The sequence below is a fragment of the Mandrillus leucophaeus genome, unplaced genomic scaffold, assembly GCF_000951045.1.
Source record: "Mandrillus leucophaeus isolate KB7577 unplaced genomic scaffold, Mleu.le_1.0 Scaffold25, whole genome shotgun sequence".
Lineage (NCBI taxonomy): Eukaryota > Metazoa > Chordata > Mammalia > Primates > Cercopithecidae > Mandrillus > Mandrillus leucophaeus.
Genome location: NW_012102587.1, coordinates 3,881,074 through 3,896,281, shown reverse-complemented (window position 1 = coordinate 3,896,281; position 15,208 = coordinate 3,881,074). Strand labels below are relative to the sequence as shown.

Genomic DNA, 15,208 nt, shown 5'->3' with positions numbered 1-15,208 from the left:
ACTAGCTAAAAAAGAAATCAAGAAGGCAATTCCGGCAGGGCACAGTGGCTCACGCCTATAATCCCAGTACTTCGGGAGGCCAAGGCGAGTGGATCACCAGAGGTCACGAGTTCGAAACCAGCCTGGCCAATGTGGTGAAACCCCGTCTCTGCTAAAAATACAAAAATTAGCCTGGTATGGTGTTGCACGCCTACAGTCCCAGATACTCGGGAAGCTGAGGCAGGACAATCGCTTGAACCCAGGAGGCGGAGGCTGCAGTGAGCTGAGATTATGCCACTGCACTCCAGCCTGGGCAAAAGAACAAGACTTCATCTCCAAAAAACAAGAGAAGAAGAAGGAGGCAACTCCATTTATGACAGCTACCAAAAATAAAATACCTAGGAATAAATTTAACCAAGGAGATGAAAGACCTCTACAAGGAGATGAAAGACCTCTACAAGGAAAACTACAGAACACTGATAAAAGAAACTGAAGAGGATACAAACAAATAGAAAGACATCACATGCTCATGGATTGGAGGAATTAATATAGTTAAAATGACAATAGCAATCTACAGATTGAATGCCATTCTACCAAAATATCAATGACATTCTTCACGGAAATAGAAAAAAAGTCCCAAAATTTGTATGGAACCACAAAAGACCCTGAATAGCCAAAGCAACCCTGAGCAAAAAGAACAAAGCTAGAGGCATCACACTAACAGACCTCAAAGTAAACTACAAAGCTGTAATAACCAAAACAACCTGGTACTGTCATAAAAACAGACACATAGGCCAATGGAACAAAACAGGGAACACAGAAATTAATCCAGGTATCTACGGCCAACTGACTTTTGACAAAGGTACCAAGAACACTCACTGGGGAAAGGCCAGTCTCTTCAATAAATGATACTGGGGAAACTGGATATCCAGATGCAGAAGAATAAACTAGATCCCCATCTGTCACCCCATACAAAATCAAGTGTAAATGGATCAAAGACCTAAATGTAAGACTCAAAACAATAAAACTACTAGATGAAAACATTTAAGAAATGTTTCAGGACATTAGTCTGGGAAAATACTTTATAAATAAGACCTCAAAAGCACAAGAAACAAAACCAAAAATGAACGAATGGGATTATATTAAACTAAAAAGCTTCAGGGCAACCAAGAAACAACAAGGTAAAAAGACAAGCTACAGAATGGGAGAAGATATTTGCAAATTACTCCTCTGACAGGAGATTTTTTTTTTTGAAGCCAGTCAAATTTAGCAGTGGGGAGTCATATACCAACTTTAGTGACACTATGTTAAATTCTGATAACTCATTACCATTGGACCAGCCAGACGGGGGTTAATATCTAGAATAAACAAGGAACTCAAATATCTCAACAGAAAAAAATACATATATCCAATTTTAAAAATCGACAAATAATCTGAACAGACATTTCTCAAAGAAAGACATACCAATGACCAACAAATACATGAAAAAATGTTCGACATCACTAATCATGAGGGAAATGCAAATCAAAACCACACTGAGGTATCATCTCACCCCTGTTAGGTTGGCTATTATCAAAAAGACAAAAAATAGTAAATGCTGATGAGGATGCAGCATTTATCATTTTCCCACTGTTGGTGGGAAAGTAAACTAGAACAGCCACTATGGAAAACAGTATGGAAGTTCCTTAAAAAACTATGAACAGAACTACCATAGGATCCAGCAATCCCACTAGTGGGAATTTATCCAAATGAAAAGAAATCAGAATATGGAAGAGATATCTGCTCCCCCATGTTCACTGCAGCACTATTCACAACAGCAAAGAATGAACCTACATGTCCAACAACAGAGAATGGATAAAGAAAATATGGTATATATATTTAATGGAGTATTATTCAGCCATGAAAAAGAATAAAATCCTGTCCTTCACAGCCAACATGGATGGAACTAGAGGGCATTATGTTAACTGAAATAAGCCAGGAACAGAAAGCTAAACACCACACGTTCTCACTCATATGTGAAGCTAAATAAAAGTTGATCGCATACGTCAAAAGCAGAAGAGAGGATAGCAGAGGCTGGGAAGGATAGGAGGAAGAGAGGAGTAGGAAGAGATTTGTTAAAGAATACAAAATTACAGCTAGACAGGAGGAATAACTTCTGGTGTTATATACCACTGCAGGATGACTAGAGTTAACAGTAATATAGTTTCAATTAGCTAGAAGGAGGATATTACACGTTCCCAACACAAAGAAATGATAAATGTTTGAGATGATGGATATACTAATTAACCTGACCTGATCACTACAAATTATATTCATCAAAACATCACTAGGTATCCCACGAGTATGTAAAATTATTTGTCAATTTTTACAAATAACTTTTAAGAAAGAACAAAATTGTAGTGACTAGACTCTATCACCTCTCATCTCTTTTAACACTCCCACCATCCAGCACCAATGCAAAACACGTTAAGAAGCAACCGATAATTTCAGCTAAGTGAATAAACAGATGAATGAAATAGAATTTTAGCCAGAGTTTTAAGACAGGTAGGATAGGCTGGGTGCGGTGGCACAGGCCTGTAATCCCAACACTTTGGGACGAGGAGGCGGGTGGCTTACTTGAGGCCAGGAGTTCAAGATCAGCCTGGGCAACACAGCAAAACCTTGTTTGTACAAAAATACAAAAATTAGCTGGGCATGGGGGTGCACGCCTGCAGTCCCAGCTACTTGGGAAGCTGAGGCAGGACAATCGCTTGAACCCAGGAGGCGGAGGCTGCAGTGAGCTGAGATTATGCCACTGCACTCCAGCCTGGGCAAAAGAACAAGACTTCATCTCCAAAAAACAAGAGAAGAAGAAGGAGGCAACTCCATTTATGACAGCTACCAAAAATAAAATACCTAGGAATAAATTTAACCAAGGAAATTAAAGACCTCAACAAGGAAAACTACAGAACACTGATAAAAGAAACTGAAGAGGATACAAACAAATAGAAAGACATCACATGCTCATGGATTGGAGGAATTAATATAGTTAAAATGACAATAGCAATCTACAGATTGAATGCCATTCTACCAAAATATCAATGACATTCTTCACGGAAATAGAAAAAAAGTCCCAAAATTTGTATGGAACCACAAAAGACCCTGAATAGCCAAAGCAATCCTGAGCAAAAAGAACAAAGCTAGAGGCATCACACTAACAGACCTCAAAGTAAACTACAAAGCTGTAATAACCAAAACAACCTGGTACTGTCATAAAAACAGACACATAGGCCAATGGAACAAAACAGGGAACACAGAAATTAATCCAGGTATCTACGGCCAACTGACTTTTGACAAAGGTACCAAGAACACTCACTGGGGAAAGGCCAGTCTCTTCAATAAATGATACTGGGGAAACTGGATATCCAGATGCAGAAGAATAAACTAGATCCCCATCTGTCACCCCATACAAAATCAAGTGTAAATGGATCAAAGACCTAAATGTAAGACTCAAAACAATAAAACTACTAGATGAAAACATTTAAGAAATGTTTCAGGACATTAGTCTGGGAAAATACTTTATAAATAAGACCTCAAAAGCACAAGAAACAAAACCAAAAATGAACGAATGGGATTATATTAAACTAAAAAGCTTCAGGGCAACCAAGAAACAACAAGGTAAAAAGACAAGCTACAGAATGGGAGAAGATATTTGCAAATTACTCCTCTGACAGGAGATTTTTTTTTTTGAAGCCAGTCAAATTTAGCAGTGGGGAGTCATATACCAACTTTAGTGACACTATGTTAAATTCTGATAACTCATTACCATTGGACCAGCCAGACGGGGGTTAATATCTAGAATAAACAAGGAACTCAAATATCTCAACAGAAAAAAATACATATATCCAATTTTAAAAATCGACAAATAATCTGAACAGACATTTCTCAAAGAAAGACATACCAATGACCAACAAATACATGAAAAAATGTTCGACATCACTAATCATGAGGGAAATGCAAATCAAAACCACACTGAGGTATCATCTCACCCCTGTTAGGTTGGCTATTATCAAAAAGACAAAAAATAGTAAATGCTGATGAGGATGCAGCATTTATCATTTTCCCACTGTTGGTGGGAAAGTAAACTAGAACAGCCACTATGGAAAACAGTATGGAAGTTCCTTAAAAAACTATGAACAGAACTACCATAGGATCCAGCAATCCCACTAGTGGGAATTTATCCAAATGAAAAGAAATCAGAATATGGAAGAGATATCTGCTCCCCCATGTTCACTGCAGCACTATTCACAACAGCAAAGAATGAACCTACATGTCCAACAACAGAGAATGGATAAAGAAAATATGGTATATATATTTAATGGAGTATTATTCAGCCATGAAAAAGAATAAAATCCTGTCCTTCACAGCCAACATGGATGGAACTAGAGGGCATTATGTTAACTGAAATAAGCCAGGAACAGAAAGCTAAACACCACACGTTCTCACTCATATGTGAAGCTAAATAAAAGTTGATCGCATACGTCAAAAGCAGAAGAGAGGATAGCAGAGGCTGGGAAGGATAGGAGGAAGAGAGGAGTAGGAAGAGATTTGTTAAAGAATACAAAATTACAGCTAGACAGGAGGAATAACTTCTGGTGTTATATACCACTGCAGGATGACTAGAGTTAACAGTAATATAGTTTCAATTAGCTAGAAGGAGGATATTACACGTTCCCAACACAAAGAAATGATAAATGTTTGAGATGATGGATATACTAATTAACCTGACCTGATCACTACAAATTATATTCATCAAAACATCACTAGGTATCCCACGAGTATGTAAAATTATTTGTCAATTTTTACAAATAACTTTTAAGAAAGAACAAAATTGTAGTGACTAGACTCTATCACCTCTCATCTCTTTTAACACTCCCACCATCCAGCACCAATGCAAAACACGTTAAGAAGCAACCGATAATTTCAGCTAAGTGAATAAACAGATGAATGAAATAGAATTTTAGCCAGAGTTTTAAGACAGGTAGGATAGGCTGGGTGCGGTGGCACAGGCCTGTAATCCCAACACTTTGGGACGAGGAGGCGGGTGGCTTACTTGAGGCCAGGAGTTCAAGATCAGCCTGGGCAACACAGCAAAACCTTGTTTGTACAAAAATACAAAAATTAGCTGGGCATGGGGGTGCACGTCTGTAGTCCCAGCTACTTGAGAGGCTGAAGTGGGAGGACTGCTTGAGCCCAGGAGGTGGAGGTTGCAGTCAGCCGAGATAGAGCCACTGCACTCCAGCCTGGGTGACAGAGCAAGACTCAGTCTCGAAAATAAATATATGAAGACAGGTAGGATAAATGTTATATCCAGTGATAAGTGAAGTATTAGGGCCATAGGTAACATATTTAGAAAACAGAGTACATACCACAGCAAAGGAGTCCTGTGACTTTTTAAGTCCAAACCAATCTCAAAAGATTGAGTCAATGGAAACAGCACAAAATATTCTATTTCTGTAAGCCCCTTCAGCAATGTCTATAGCACCTATTAGCAGTCGTGCAAGCTTTCCACTCTTCCTTCCATTTCAATCTTGACCCAAAGGGGCCACCCTCTAGGGAAATGAAAAGAGAGAGTAAGGGGATGGGGATAGGGGAGGAAGCAGAGAGAGGAACACCACCTCTTCAGCACTTCAAGTTCAATCTAGTTTTCATTCACAAAAACTGTCTCTGAAAGGTAAAATGGTCAACCTTCACAACTCATTTGACCCATGGGACCTGGCCCCCACCCCCAGCCCCTGCCAAGGTCACATGAACAGCCTTGACCTTTATATCCTGAAGGATATCCTCTAGGCCATTACACACAGGTCACAGAAAAGTCCTTGACAACCTATTTCTGTCCAGGTACTTGGGCCAGCTTCACAACAGTGACCTGAAGGTAAAATGCTCCACACCCTATTACCAATTCAATCCCCCAGAGAAAATCAGTGAAGACATTTGTTATTTATAAAGGGCAACTCACCAAGGTCTCAGGACCTATTTGCTGCAAAACACAATATACACATTAACTTCAAGGCTACAAATGCTTGCCAACTTTCCAACAAAAAAAAGCCTCCCCTTATCTGTTCACTTGACCTTCTGTCAAAGTGCTAAAGGATAAGAATTTTTTGATCTTCAATGAGTATCAAAGAAAACTCTACTTTCTCCAGAATGAAACAACCCAAGGCCACAATCTGATTGAGTATCTTACTGGAAACCAAGGAAGCATGCTGACTGCTCACAAGGCATTTTTATAAGGGTCAATTTTGATCTACCAATGCAGCCCAGCCACCTCCAAAAGTGCCTTCTAAAGCACAGCTTACCTTGTAATTGCTAGAGTTCACCCAAGAGGTAGCAAGTCCATCCACAAGTTTATCTAACATGGTCTGGTCATGCTCAAGGTCAGCAGACTTCTGTTTGTCTGAGAAATAGTCTATCAGTTCTTGGCCAACCTGCAATCGTTTCCCCACATCCTTCTGCAACACCTGCGCCAGGCAGGACTCCATGCGAGGCTCCATAGTGGAATTCAAATCCAGATCCAGCAAAAGCTAGAGGGCAGTCAGGATGACTCCCTCCCAGCAGACGTATCTGGGAGGTTGCCTCTTTGTTCGCTGAAGGTTACTAAGAGCCTGTGTTTCAAAGATGCAATCTGGGGAATGGCAACAATGCACCATGTGTGTCTGAAGAGCAGCTGGTAGGATATTAAAAGTCCAATTTAAATAACTAGTAGGAGATAAAGGAGTGAGTGGCAGAGTGATGTTCTACTATTGGGTCTGAAATACTTCATAATTCAGCAGTCCATTCTGAAAAGTAAGAGAAGAGAACGACAAATTAGCACAGATAACACAACACTCAAATGTTACGAAACATTAAATCAAAGACAAAGCAATTCATGCTGCAGAATCATTTATAGTCACAAGCAGAGTGAGAAGCACGAATGGCTTGGCAACCATATCGGAATAACATAATTATTATTTTTATCAGGAAGAACATCGAAGCCCAAAGAAGAGCCAATGAGCCACACAGTTGGCGGGTCGATGTTTTCCACAATTTCCCAGCTTGTAAATGCACCAGTCAGGAAAGCAATCTTCTGCTTTAGCTAGAGTATTTATTTGTAACTTCAATTCTATTTCCCACCAGAAATCTAACACCACTCTGTGTCTGAATCACTGTAGGTACTGGAGCTTATTGCCTTACTCTCAGTCTTCTAAAAAAAAAAAAAAACCGAGTATGGGAAATGAGGAAGGCTCCACAGAAAACACTGTTGACGAAAGTGGCTGGCTCGGTCACATTAAACAAAGTCAAGGGCAGCACCTACATCACACTACTTTACAATGGAGTAAGTGGTAGCCTCCACCTCCTCCTCCCTACAACAAAGAAAAGAAAGACACAAAAAGAGAAAGGAGGTGGGCGTAGTGGCTCACGCCTGTAATCCCAACACTTTGGGAGGCCGGGGCAGGCAGATCATTTGAGGTCAGGAGTTCGAGACCAGCCTGACCAACATGGTGAAATCCCGTCTCTACTAAAAATACAAAAATCAGCTGGGCATGGTGGCAGTGCCTGTAGTCCCAGCTACTCAGGAGGCTGAGGCAGGAGAATTGCTTGAACCCAGGAGGCAGAGCTTGCAGTAAGCCAAGATCGCGCCATTATATTCTAGCCTGGGTGACAGAGCACAACTCCGTCTCAAAAAAAAAAAACGGCTGGGCACGGTGGCTCACACCTGTAATCCCAGCACTTTGGGAGGCCAAGGCAGGTCAGGAGTTCAAGACCAGCCTGGTCAACATGGTGAAATCCCATCTCTACTAAAAATATAAAAACTAGCCGGGCGTGGTGGTAGACACCTGTAATCCCAGATACTCAGGAGGCTGAGGCAGGAGTATTGCTTGAACCCAGGAGACAGAGGTTGCAGTAAGCCGACACAGTGAAACTGCATTCCACCCTGGGTGACACAGCAAGACTCTGTCTCAATAAAAAAAGAGAAAGGCAACAGGCTCATATTCTGATCAGTTATTGACACAGTATTCTCGGCTAACAATAGCACCATTTGGGCCTAGTGTTTTGATATTAAAATTAGGAGATCGCAAAATCATGTTTGAGTAGGGCAAAGTACATGATACGGGAAAAGTACCCAAAACTGTTTTAACTACACAAATTGCATAAGCTCTCTCGTTAACCTACAGCTGCTGGAGCATTGTACACATTTATTTCTTACTTATTCTAAAACCATTACTTAATTCCTTTCATTTTAAACCAAGAAGACCCATAGGAAACCTATCTTCAAGATTTAGTACCACCCTGATACTGTGCCAAATTGAAGTTTTTTTCACACCAATAGTAAGTCCCAACTTTCAAAGTTTCCAGAAAATATATCTTTGTTTTCTAAATAAAGTAAAATTAAAATTCTCAGTAGAATAACTCACAGTCTGAACACAGCAATTCTCTCCCTTTCTAATACCACCCCATCCCCACCCCTCATCTCAACATAAAAACATTGAGATTCTTTCTGAGGTATGGAATCACATACATCAAGTCACTCAGTGAGGAAAACCCTCCTTCAAAGCCCCAGCACATAACTATCCATCTTCTACTTTACTGCTTCCAACAACACAGAAGAGTGAGGGAGGGACAGCATTCAACAGGACTTAGTATCTCACAGAGCAATCCTTCCTTATATTGTGGACAGATCTGCTTTCCAGTCACTTCCAAATGCTGGAACTAGTCCCTGCTTCACAGGAAAGAGCTTCAAAAGCAGCTATTATCCTTCATTCCAATTTTTAGTACAAATATGATACTTCCAGTTCCTTTATCATCTCTTATGTTGGATGAAAGAAGGCTATCAACGACACGGGAAACGACACGGGAAAACTTAAGAAACCAAAAGGATTTCTTCCAGACCTAATATTAGTCCAAGAAGCAGACCAAATAAGCACCAGGCTGATGGTGTATTAAAAATGGGCACAAATTCTTTGCTACTCCTCCCTCACCAAGGTGGAGTCCAAGTTCCCTCCTGCGGTGACTCTGGGCTTAACCCTGAGAAATCAGCAACTACAAAAGCAAGCAGAGACTTGCTATGCAAGCAATGGAACTTGCCCTCTTAGAATGCTGCCCTGGGATGGCCATGCTGTAAGGAAGCTGGTCTAGCCTGTTGGACATGAAAGGCCACGTGGGGAACCAACATGCTCGGACCAACAGCCAGCAGCAACTGCCAGACATGTGAGTGAGACCATCTGGGACCATCTACCCATTCCAGTCGTCATCCGACTGCAGTGATGCCAGTAAGTGTAAGGAAATAAGCAGAAAAGCCACCAAGCCAAACCACAGAATTATGAGAAATAACACTTCATTGTTGTTTTATTTAAGCCACTATATTCATAGCAGTTGGTTACACAGTAACAGATAACTGATATACTACTCCTTCTTCCCCTAAACAACTATCATTCATTTTCATTCATTCTCAATGAAAAACAATTTCATAGTGTTTACTCCTTCAAGGGGCCTAAAATGAACAGATACTAACCAATAATAATAATAATAATAACCAATAATATAATAATAAAATTTAAGGAACTACATGAGGTGTCAGGTTCTGTGCTTATGTAATACTGATTTATACAATACCATCTCTAATTCTTCAATTTTATAAAGTAGGTGTTAACATCCTTATTTATAGATTAAGAAATTGAGGTAAAGTAAAGGTAAGCAATTTTCCAAGGTTGCATGGACAATGAGTTTCCTTTCCCCACCTTGAAAACATTATTAGAAGTCTTAGCCTAATTCTGTTTTGACTCAAGAGGAGGTCAGATTTCCTGTTTAGCTAGGAAGCAACAGGCAAGAGAGCAAGGTCTCCATTCCTTAAGTAAACACTAGGAAAGATCCCATTTGTTCAGGTCTCCCTACCATGATTTATAAAAATATATCATAAGAAAACCTCCCCCTCAACTAGAATTGAATAAGATTTCTAACAAATAAGCTTATGCTTCTTGAACGTAATTATGCAACAAAGGCTTTGTACACTCAGAAATAGGTCACAAATTCCTATGAACGAAATGCAAACAATGAAAGAGACTGGAAGCCCCTAGGCTTTAAGCGGATTGAATTCTCTCTTCTTTTTCTTCCTAAAACAAGGTAACTATTATCTCTTACACTTATTCTTACTAAACTGATGTTTTTGGACTTTTTTTATGCTTTTGTGTGTTTTCTACATCTCTACTTTCAGGGAATATTAATCACATAGTTCCAAATTCACAAGGTACAAAAGTGCAAGACCCGCCTTCCACCCCTGACCCTCCCAGCCACCCCATATCTCTCCTTAAAAGCAAGTAATGGCCGGGCGCAGTGGCTCACGCCTGTCATCTCAGCACTTTGGGAGGTCGAGGCAGGTGGATCACGAGGTCAGGAGATAGAGACGAACCTGGCCAACATGGTGAAACCCCGTCTCTATTAAAAATACAAAAATCAGCTGGGCACGGTGGCACGTGCCTGTAATCCCAGCTACTCGGGAGGCTGAGGCAGGAGAATTGCTTGAAGCAGGGAGTCAGAGGTTGCAGTGAGCCGAGATCACGCCACTGCACTCCAGCCTGGCAACAGAGAGAGACTGCATCTCAAAAAATAAATAAATAAGGCCAGGCGTGGTGGCTCACACCTGTAATCCCAGCACTTTAGGAGGCCGAGGCGGGCGGATTACGAGGTCAGGAGATCGAGACCATCCTGGTTAACACGGTGAAACTCCATCTCTACTAAAGAATACAAAAAATTAGCCGGGCGTAGTGGCGGGCGCCTATAGTCCCAGCTACTTGGGAGGCTGAGGCAGGAGAATGGCGTGAACCTGGGAGGCAGAGGCTGCAGTGAGCCGAGATTGCGCCACTGCACTCCAGCCTGGGGGACAGAGCAAGACTCCGTCTCAAAATAAATAAATAAATAAATAAATAAATAAATAATAAGCAAGTAATGTCACCAGTTTCCCATGTATCCTTTCAGAAATATTTTTAGCTATCAAAACAAATAAATATATGTGTTCTCCTCCCTGTATACTCTAGGAAGAGTTTTCTAAACATTTACAATTAAATCATAAAAAGACAAATCAAAAAATAATTGTATTTTAAAATGCAGAAAACTTAGAAAATAAGAGGAAAAAAGAATGACTTGGAGGAGTAAGAGAAGAAAGAGGAGGAGTTACAGGAGGAAGAGGAGCTGGAGGAGGAGGAGGAGAAGTTACAGGAGGAAGAGGAGCCTGAGGAGGAGGAGTTACAGAAGGAAGAGGAGCAGGAGGAGGAGGATGATTTAGGAGAGGACGAAGAACTGGAGGAGGAGGAGGAGTTACAGGAGGAAAAGGAACTGGAGGAGGAGGAGTTGGAGGAGTTACAGGAGGAAGAGGATAAGGAGGAGGAGGAGGAAGAGTTAGTTACAGGAGGAAGAGGAGAAGTTACAGGAGGAAGGGGAGCTGGAAGAGGAGGAGGAGTTACAGGAGGAAGAGGAACTGGAGAAGGAAGAGGAGGAGTTGGAGGAGTTACAGGAAGAGGATAAGGAGGAGGAGGAAGAGTTACAGGAGGAAGAGGAACTGGAGGAGGTGGAGAAGTTACAGGAGGAAGGGGAACTGGAGAAGGAGGAGGAGGAGTTGGAGGAGTTACAGGAGGAAGAGGAACTGTAGGAGGAGGAGGAGGAGTTACAGGAGGAAGAGGATCTGAAGGAGGAGTTACAGGAGGAAGAGGAACTGACGGAGGAGGAGTTGGAGGAGTTACAGGAGGAAGAGGATAAGGAGGAGGAAGAAGAGTTACAGGAGGAAGAGGAACTCGAGGAGGTGGAGAAGTTACAGGAGGAAGGGGAATTGGAGGAGTTACAGGAGGAAGAGGAACTGTAGAAGGAGGAGGAGGAGTTACAGGAGGAAGAGAATCTGGAGGAGTTACAGGAGGAAGAGGAACTGACGGAGGAGGGGTTGGAGGAGTTACAGGAGGAAGAGGAACTGGAGAAGAGGAGGAGGAGGAGTTACAGGAGGAAGAGGAACTGGAGGAGGAGGAATTGGAGGAGTTACAGGAGGAAGAGGAACTGGAGGAGGAGGAGAAGTTACAGGAGGAAGAGGAACTGGATGAGGAGTTGGAGGAATTACAGGAGGAAGAGGATAAGGAGGAGGAAGAGTTACAGGTGGAAGAGGAACTGGATAAGGAGGAGGAAGAGTTACAGGTGGAAGAGGAACTGGAGGAGGAGTTGGAGGAGTTACAGGAGGAAGAGGATAAGGAGGAGGAAGAGTTACAGAAGGAGGAAGAAGAGGAACTGGAGAAGGAGGAGTTGGAGGGGTTGCAGGAGGAAGAGGATGAGAAGGAGTTACAGGTCGAAGAGGAGCTGGAGGAGGAGTTACAGGAGAAAGAGGAACATGAGACGAAGGAGGAGTTACAGGAGGAAGAGGAACTGGAGGAGGAGGAGGAGTTACAAGAGGAAGTGGAGCATGAGGAGGAGGAGTTACAGGAGGAAGAGTAACTGGAGAAGGAGAAATTGGAGGAGTTGGAGGAGGAGGATTTGGAAGAATTGAAAGAGGAGGAGAAGGACCTGGAGGAAAAGTGGAAGGAAGAGGAAGAGGAGGAATTAGAGAAGTTGGAGAGGGAAAAGAGGAAGAGGAGTTGAGGGAGTTGGAGAAGGAGAAAAAGGAGGAGAAAGAGGTGAAGTTAGAGAAATTGGAGGAGGAGGAAGAGCTGATGGAGCTGGAGGAGGAAGTAAAACTCTCTTCCATCCACCCATATCCTGCCCAGGCTCTCCATGAGGGAAAGGTAGATTAAGGAAACCTAGGTCTCAAGTTAACCATAACCAGTGGTCACTTATGGCTGAGCTAAGTAAAAATCAGGTCTATTATATTTAAGACATAATGGGAGGCACTAGGATACAAAAAAAAAAAACAGGACTCAGCCCTTGCCTGCCCTTAGTGAGATCATGAACTACCGTTTACAATCCCTGCAGTCGGTTCTATAATCAATGTTCAAAAGAGTAGTGTTACAGAGAATTATCTTACAGCAGTGTTCACATCAGAGATTATTCAGAAGGTAACACTATTTCTGAGTCCAAAAAAAAGTTCAATTTTCATACATTTTCCTAAAGAACATGAGAGACATTAAAATGATACAGAAGAAACAGTAGAGGAGGTGACAATAGCAAAACATCTTTATTCTTCATCAGGAAAAGTTTTCTCCTTTAGCAAGATCTACTATGAAGGCTACTGAACACATTAAATGTCACTGTATCAGTCACCTGAGAAAAGGGACACATTTCAGATATTTCTAAAAAAATGGTCCAACTCTTCCCAAACCCAAACCCCTTTCATTCCCCAACACCAACATTCTATGCCCCCACTACAGTAGTTAGGTTCCAAGCATCTCAACCTTTTCCTGTCACATCATCTTGGTCCACAGGGACAAAACAATAAAAAGTCAAGACAATTGTCCTAGTCTTGCTCCTTTATAGTACCCTGGAAAGTAGAAATTATCGGAGGAACCAGAACAATAGGCCAACTCTGCTGCAGGCCAACAGGAAGAAGTTTAAAAATACCAACTTCAACAAAAAGGAAGGAAAACACAATAAAAAAAGACATCTTGATGTAATGAAAAGAGGCATCAAGTTGGGAATTTTGGCCTCTGGTCTTGAATCCTGAGTGGCACTGTGGAGAATACCAGCTCTAGCATGCATCAAATAAAATTAGGAACGGAAAAGGAAATGCACAGAGCCTTTAAAAAAAAAAATAGCACCTATCTCCAGCCCCTTAATTACCATATTTACCTGTGGCACTTACACACACTATCAGTAAAGAACTATTAACAACGCGGGATGGAAAGAAGAACAGAATCAACCATAAGCTCTGACAACTTTTTTAGTCTACTGTAGACTTCTTTGTAAGAAATTAAAAGTCTGACCATTTATACTTAGTAGCTTAAAACAATCATGAATTAATATTTCTTATAAGTCTACGAGGTGGCTGGGCTCAGCTGGGAAGATCCTGTGCTAGCCTTTCCTGGGATTATTCATGCAGCTGAGTCATTTGGCATTTTTACTGCAGCTGAAGGCTCTACAGTGGTGTCACTCACATGTCTGGGACTCTGGTGCTGGCTTTTGGCTGGGCCTCTCTCCACACACGATCTGTAACCATTCAGTGGCATAGCCTAGAGTTCATCATGTAGTGGCTGGAGCACTCCAAGATGGCAAAGGGGGAGGCTACCAGGCCTCCTGAGGCCTGAGATCCACAACTTGCATGTTACTTCTGCCATAATCTATTGGTAAAAGCAAGTCACAAGGCCAGTCCACATTGAAAGTGTGAGGAAGCCGGGGGCGGTGGCTCATGCCTGTAATCCCAGCACTTTGGGAGGGCAAGGCAGGTGGATCACCTGAGGTCAGGAGTTCGAGACCAGCCTGGTCCACATGGTGAAACCCCATCTCTACCAAAAACTAGCCAGGCGTGGTGGTGCGCACCTGTAATCCCAGCTACTCGAGAGGCTGAGGCAGGAGAATCACTTGAGCCTGGGAGGCAGAGGTTGTGGTGAGCTGAGATCACACCACTGCACTCCAGTCTGGGCGACACAGTGAGACTCTTGTCTCAAAAACAAAACAAACAAACAAACAAACAAACAAAAAAGTGTGAGGAAATGGATTCTACCAATCAATAGGAGGAGCCACAAAATACTGTGACATGTTTTTCAATCTAACACATATGTACGCAATGGATATTTGTAGAATGAATAAACGGATGGAGTGAATATATTCACATACCCTGTTTATCCATTACCAGTCTATCTCAATCACTTTTATTTACTCATCAACTTATCAAATATAAAATCTCACTATAGAATATACTAAAGAAATAAGTCTATGACTTCACTTGAAAGAGCTTCCAACATACTTGGAGAGGACAGGACATACATACACACAAAAGGCTTATCAATGTCGGAGGTCAACACAAACACAAGATGGATAATTGGTAGCTTTAACGAGTAAAATACTGCACCTGCCAAATAAGGAATATGAATAAGTACTATGAAAATTCAGAGGAAGGAATGGATTAAGAAGGCTTGGACTGACTAAGTTAAAACTATATAAACAAGATTCAGCTTAAGCTTTGTGTTAAAATGTGGCTAGGATGTGCATTCAATAGTTATGGTGGCCAGGCCCAGTGGCTCACACCTGGAATCCCAGCACTTTGGGAGGCCAAGGCAGGCAGATCACCTGAGGTCAGGAGTTCGAG

The 15,208-nt window shown here is 41.8% G+C and overlaps 2 protein-coding genes across 5 annotated transcripts in view; one reads left to right on the top strand and one right to left on the bottom strand.

Annotated features, from left to right (window-relative positions):
• CLASP1 (cytoplasmic linker associated protein 1) overlaps nt 1-15,208 on the bottom strand; it is a 333,527-nt gene that overhangs the window by 278,158 nt on the left and 40,161 nt on the right. For all 4 annotated transcript variants that reach the window (XM_011983419.1, XM_011983418.1, XM_011983417.1 and 1 more), the window contains exon 2: nt 6,318-6,797. In XM_011983419.1, coding sequence (XP_011838809.1) covers nt 6,318-6,512 — 195 coding nt within the window. In that variant the 5' untranslated portion in view covers nt 6,513-6,797. The remainder of the gene's footprint in view (nt 1-6,317; nt 6,798-15,208) is intronic.
• LOC105542089 (retrotransposon-like protein 1) lies at nt 7,232-12,588 on the top strand (the record flags this gene model as incomplete). Its single annotated transcript, XM_011983462.1, has 5 exons — nt 7,232-7,333; nt 11,402-11,482; nt 11,642-11,848; nt 11,971-12,066; nt 12,475-12,588. Coding segments are annotated over exons 1-5 (600 nt in total), but the record flags the coding sequence as incomplete, so codon positions are not given.